Here is a 6,000-nt window from a genome sequence, read left to right as displayed (position 1 = left end):
CGGGGATTGGGAGCATGTGATCTAAGTCTGTTCTTCTCCCCAACCCTCCCTCAGACTTCTTATGAAAACAGCACCATACTTTGAGCCAAATGCAAAACCCACTGAAGTCAATGGGAGTCTTTCCACTGAGCTTAGTGGATTTTGGTTCAACTGCTCAGTGGCTACATACCCATTAATTATCCTGTAAGGCAGCTAGTAACATCCTTGCATTATATAGAGGCATTTGAAAGCAGGCATGGCCTCACCGAAAGGTACAACCAACCAAGCTGAACTTGTCTTCTACCTACCAGGTGCCTACAATGAGCTATGGGAAAAGGTGAGGTTGCTTACAGAGGCCTTCAGCTATCAGAAGACCTTGCATGAAAAGGAAGTACTCAAAGGGCTGTCAAGCTACACATCTCTAAGATCTAAGCAGACTTGGTACTGTGTGTATATATAAGCATGAGGAACAATTGTTCACTTCTGTTGCAACAGAGCTGTCCTAAGAAAAGGTTGATGATATAAAACGTTTTCCCAAGAATCACCTAACATTGTACCATGGAAAATGTTAACATACAAAATTACATTTTCTCATGAAGCACCAAAGGAAAGGACTAGAGAATCCAGTCATTTTAAGTTAAACAGAGTGTAGATAAAAGGTAGACCAAAAAGAATGTTAACTAAAACCATTGGAGATATTGTATTACAGGAATTTAAAGAATATGGAATAAAGATATTCCTAAACAAAAGAGCTAGGACATTGTCAGTCTAAATTGTATAGATCCACTCAAATAGTAAATAAACGTATAGGTGCAAATGGTTAGAAAAATACTTTGAATTGTTTATGGGAACATGCAAACTACTGGTTATCAGTTCTGAACCTGGATTTGAACATATGCTTGTACAAGTAATCGCACATAAAAGGTTCCAGTTAAGAAAGGTACATAAGTGCACATGTAAGTGTAGCAGTGAGAATAGTGCCACTGAAGGCAGTAGGACTACTTATGTCATGTATGTACTTAAATACCTTCCTGAATCTGGGAGTACTTTAGTGTCTGGTTGATGCAATGCTTCTGAGCATCACTCTGGCTTCTTGATCAACTGATTGTAGGTAATGGGGTCTGTTCTCCTCCATGCTGAATGGAATGAATGCCCATTAACATTTCCTAGGAATTATGCAGTGCATTGAGGGGCTGCTGATCTGGGCTAGGTAATATGGTTTGTTTGGATTCAGTGAACTATTGTAATGATATTGCACTAGTACGCTATAGCACCCTGTAAACCTAGCCACCAAAATGTTTCTATCAGCATTATGAAACAATCTGACATTTCCGTTTATTTTAGGCTTTAGAATTTGGCATTTCTGCCATAGCACCACTTTTTTCTGTTTCTAGTCTCTATGACATGGGCATTACTGCAGTGGTGGTAACATCTCTATAAGAGAAAAAAATGTTATTTGTGCCGTATTTCCATTTTAATGTCGCTTACTACTAGTCTCTTTTTTTCTTTTCTCAGCGATCAGCTCCTGAATTCTTGGGTTCTTTGTCCTTTCGTAAGGTAGACTCCTTCGTGGGATGACGTTGTGTTGCGATACTTCATTGTCCAGTCCATCAATTTTATATGGCACATCCACTGCATTAATTTCTGGGTGGTCCTCAGTTGCATTGGAACGGGTGGTGTTTGATTTGGAAACAAGAGGAGGACCAGTAGTAACCTGTATGACAAGAACCCCAGTGGGAGTGGTGAGGGTAGACAAGAGATCCTCCTCAATGTCATTCTTATTTAGGTTGGAATCAGTTACATTATTATCCTCTGTTATGTTGTTATACATATTACAGGACTTGCAACACAGCTTATTGTAACCAGGAATTGAACAGTAACGAGAGAAAACTTCCATGCGACAAAACATGGACTTGTCTCCTTGGCAGCGTTCCCCTGAAAGAGAAAAAGAGGACTGGTAAATAAACAACACATGGGGAAAGTCTTATCCTAGAAAAGCATTCAAAGAAGTATCCTATAAATCAGAACCAAAAACAGAGACACTCAGGCTTTGGCAATGGGGACAGGGTTTGAAATACGAAGTGGGATGGGAATCTGGCCCCTAGGCTCTTCTAATTATAGTGGGTCTAACTGAGACCCTAACTCCTGACTCCTGGGTAATCAGAAAGCTAGATCTGAATTTTGCATGTTGGCCCCATCTCTATGATAAATCTGAGCACCTCACGTCTTTCCTTATGCTATACTAACACTAAGCAGTGGTGGTGACATGAGTTTACTGCATTATCATGAAGCAAACAACCTTACTAATGCTATATTGTTACTCCAAAATTCCACAGTCAGCCTGCAAATAGCTAAAGTCCCAAATTATACTCAGGAATCCTTTGTTCCTTCTCTCCTTTTATATGGTGTTATGCAGAGTAACAGTGATTTAATTAAAAACAAGTGTAAAAAGCTACTAATCTCAGCCCTGGGCTTACTTATATATGCATATATCTGAGCTTCAAAAAACCATAGTCTGGGCTGTGTAGACTGTATAAACTTCTAAATTAATCTAATTTAATTGGAAGTCATTTTTTGCTCAACTGTCTAGCCTTTACTCTGAAAGTGGTGGCATCTCCTATCTTGTCTGTGAGAACTGTGAAGACTTTGGAGCAAACCTTTCCTGCCTTTAAAGAGGAACTTGGAATGCTTTGAACTTTTTACACAAACATGGTAGAACTGTGCTAACTGATGTTGACTGGGGGAGAGAGTGCAAATTCCTAATTTTTGCAAATCAGGGGAATGAAGAAAGGTAATAAAGATTAAACCAGGATAATGCATAGATGTTAAAGCCAGAAGGGACTATTTAGACAGACAATCTAGTCTGAATGCATCATGATGAATGCACTGGACCAGATGGTGGTAGCAGTGAACGGCATGTGGCAAAGCTCAGGATGAGCAGGGTTAGCCATATTTTTCTTCTTTTTCAAAAGCATTTATCCAAGTCTAGTCAGAAACTACTACAACGCTTTGTGACCCAGCCAGTTTGCCCCGGCGTGAGGAGACATATTTAATCAGTAGTTGTTGGCCAGTGGAAGCTAACAAGGCTAGGGCTTTCCACCTGTCTCCCTTTTACCCAGACAAGTCACTGCACAGTCAGGGACAGCATGCTGTCTGTCCCCCTTACAGACACAGTTCTTCAGGTTCTCTGTGTTCTGTTCACGCCACTAACAGCAGTGTGACTGTTGCCTTGCCTAGAACCAGGAGGTACTGGGGAACTGCAGCTACCAGAATTAAATTCATTCCTGCCACTCCCATAACCCCAGACTGCTGAGGAAGAGGGGCAGGGTTAGAATGACACTTTGAATCATTAGCGACACAAGTTATTTTCTCAGTCGCCACAATGCTGACTGTAACTTTAGAAGTCCCGGGGCCCTCTTCTGCAGTAACCTGGGAGCCAGATAGAGCAGTTGTAGGTAGGTGGGAGTTCCTGCATTATCAGGGGAACACAATCATGCTCAATTGACTCAGAAGTTGTTGTGAAGTCTTATGGGACAATACGTATGTTTTCAAATACTTGCCTTAATTCACAGTATACGTGATTGCAGACTATACATTCAGCCAAATATGTTTGGCATTACTGATACCATACTTTGCCACCCTTTTATTGAAGCTCTCAGCAACATTGCAGTAAATTGCAGCACCAGATCAGATTCAGAAATATTATGTGAACCCACGGTATGTCTACACTGCAGACTGAAGTCGATTTACTCCAATTTACTTTAAATCGACTTTCACCCGCCAAATTTTAGAAGTCACAGGAGCGCGCTCACACCACGCTTCTTGCACCGGGCTCTTGCATCCCCACACACTATGCTTGGGTTGACATTCAAAGCAGTGCGCCATGGGTAGCTATCCCACAGTGCAACTAGCTGCAGAGACTTTTGGGAAACTTGTCATCCACCTATGCTGCAACATGCTCCCCCCCCCTTTCTTGTCCTAAACAAACTGCAAACGCTTTTTCGCGCCATTTTTCTATGCCACATGCACACTGTTGCCAATGCAGAGTGGAGCAGGTTCCATGTCTCTCTCGCATTGTGAGCATCACAAATACTTCACGGCTTATCCTGCAGTATTTTCATAGGTGCGAGAGACGCCGTAGCACAGAAAATAGTGATGTTACTGAGGCTACCCTGCTACAAGTCACAGAGTGGAACAATTCCCAGTTGCTGCAGGCTGTCATGCATCATCTTCAGTCAGTGGAGCACTGGTTCTGGGCCCGGGAAACAAGCACAGATTGGTGGGATCGCATCGTTATGAAGGTGTGGGATGACAAGCAGTGGCTGCAGGACTTCCATATGCGAAAGGCCACTTTCTTTGAACTTTGCGCAGAGCTGTCCCAAGCCCTGAAGCACGTGAATACTTGCTTGAGATCAGCTCTGACAGTGGAGAAGCAAGTGGCCATGGCTCTGTGGAAGCTGGCAACCCCTGACTGCTACTGGTCAGTTAGGGATCAATTCAGAGTCGGTAACTCCACCGTTGGAGCTGCTGTGATGCAAGTGTGCAAGGCCATCAATCGGCTTCTGTTAAGAAGGGTAGTGACTTTGGGAAATGTGCAGGATATAGTGGACAGGTTTGCCACAATGGCGTTCCCAAACTGTGGGGGTGGTGATTAATGGGACACATATCCTTATCTTAGCACCAGACCACCTTGCCACAGAGTACATAAACTGAAAGGGATACTTCTCAATGGTGTTCCAGGCCCTCGTGGATTACAGGGGACGTTTCACCGACATCACTGTGGGGTGGTCTGGAAAGGTGCATCTTTAGGAACTCGGGTCTGTTTAATAAGATACAGGCGGGCACTTTCTTCCCTGACCAAAAAATAAACATTGGGGATGTGGAAATGCCAATAGTGATCCTGAGGGATGCTGCCTACCCTTGGCTCCCTTGGCTAATGAAGCCTTACACTGGGCACCTGGACAGCAAGGAGCATTTCAGTAATAGGCTCAGCAAGTGCAGAATGGTGGTGGAATGTGCATTTGGCCATTTAAAAGCCAGATGGAGATGTCTGCCACTAGGCTTGACGTCAGTGAAAAGAACATCCCATCACTTACATCTGCATGCTCCCTAATCTGTGTGAAACCAAGGGGGAAAAGTTCCCCCAGGGTTGGGCTGTGAAGGCTGATAGGCTGGGTGCAAATTTTGAGCAGCCAGATTCCAGCACTATGCTCAGAGCCAATGGCAGAGGGCTTTGGCTTTGGGAAGCACTGAAAAAACAGTTTTGCAATGAACTGCAGTAATGTATCTGTGCTGTACCTTTATTTCCCCTCCTCCACCCTCGCTCCAGCAGCCCCCTCCCCTTCTCTCCCACCCAAGCGATCAATGACTAAAAACAGATGTTTTTAATGCTACAAACTTTATTTGTGACCCCTTTTCGTGTGGGGAAAGGTGGATAACTTAACATTGTAAAGTGTCACTGTGCAAGCAACTGTGGTTGCATGCCATTCTTAAAGGGGCTGTCGCATCCTTCTGCTCGCCTCCATTGGTGTGGAGTATTGCACCCTGCTCAATCTCCTGCTAGGCCACTTGGGGTGAGTGCTGATAACAAAGCGGTAGGCGGCAGAGCGTTTTGGAAGAGCTGCAGAGGTAGTCTGTCCTGCCACTGCTCTTCCTGGAGCTCTACCAGATGCCTCAGCATGTCGGACTGATCCCTCATAATATGCATCATCTCCTGTTGCATATCACGCTTCTGCGCAGATCTTCTGTGTTCCATGTCCATGTCTAGTTTTTTAGACAAAGACATCCCCCAGGCTCTGAGCTCTGTCAGCAGCCGCAGAGGCGTTCATTAGTTCGCTGAACATGTCATTCCGCGTTTTTTCCCCTGCTTCCTAATTTGGGAAGGTCTTTCAGGTGGAGTTTGGCAAAGGGGGCCAAAGGTCCGAGGTGTCTACTGTAAGATAAGCAAAGGACAAAGTTGCCATTGTTAGCTGACCCAAAGTAGTAAAGGAAATGTTACAATGTAAAAAGTACTCCCTTTCA

At 44.0% G+C, this 6,000-nt stretch overlaps 1 protein-coding gene across 1 annotated transcript in view; it reads right to left on the bottom strand.

Moving 5' to 3' along the window:
- Positions 1-229: 229 nt before the first annotated feature.
- Positions 230-6,000, bottom strand: part of ADAMTS2 (ADAM metallopeptidase with thrombospondin type 1 motif 2) — a 217,449-nt gene continuing 211,678 nt past the window's right edge. Inside the window, exon 22 of the mRNA XM_067567255.1 lies at positions 230-1,914. Coding sequence (XP_067423356.1) covers positions 1,454-1,914 — 461 coding nt within the window. The 3' untranslated portion in view covers positions 230-1,453. The remainder of the gene's footprint in view (positions 1,915-6,000) is intronic.

Source organism: Emydura macquarii, unplaced genomic scaffold (assembly GCF_026122565.2).
Source record: "Emydura macquarii macquarii isolate MOO-44397 ecotype Brisbane River unplaced genomic scaffold, CSIRO-AGI_Emac_v2 contig_2768, whole genome shotgun sequence".
Lineage (NCBI taxonomy): Eukaryota > Metazoa > Chordata > Testudines > Chelidae > Emydura > Emydura macquarii.
This window is presented reverse-complemented; position numbering and strand designations above follow the sequence as displayed.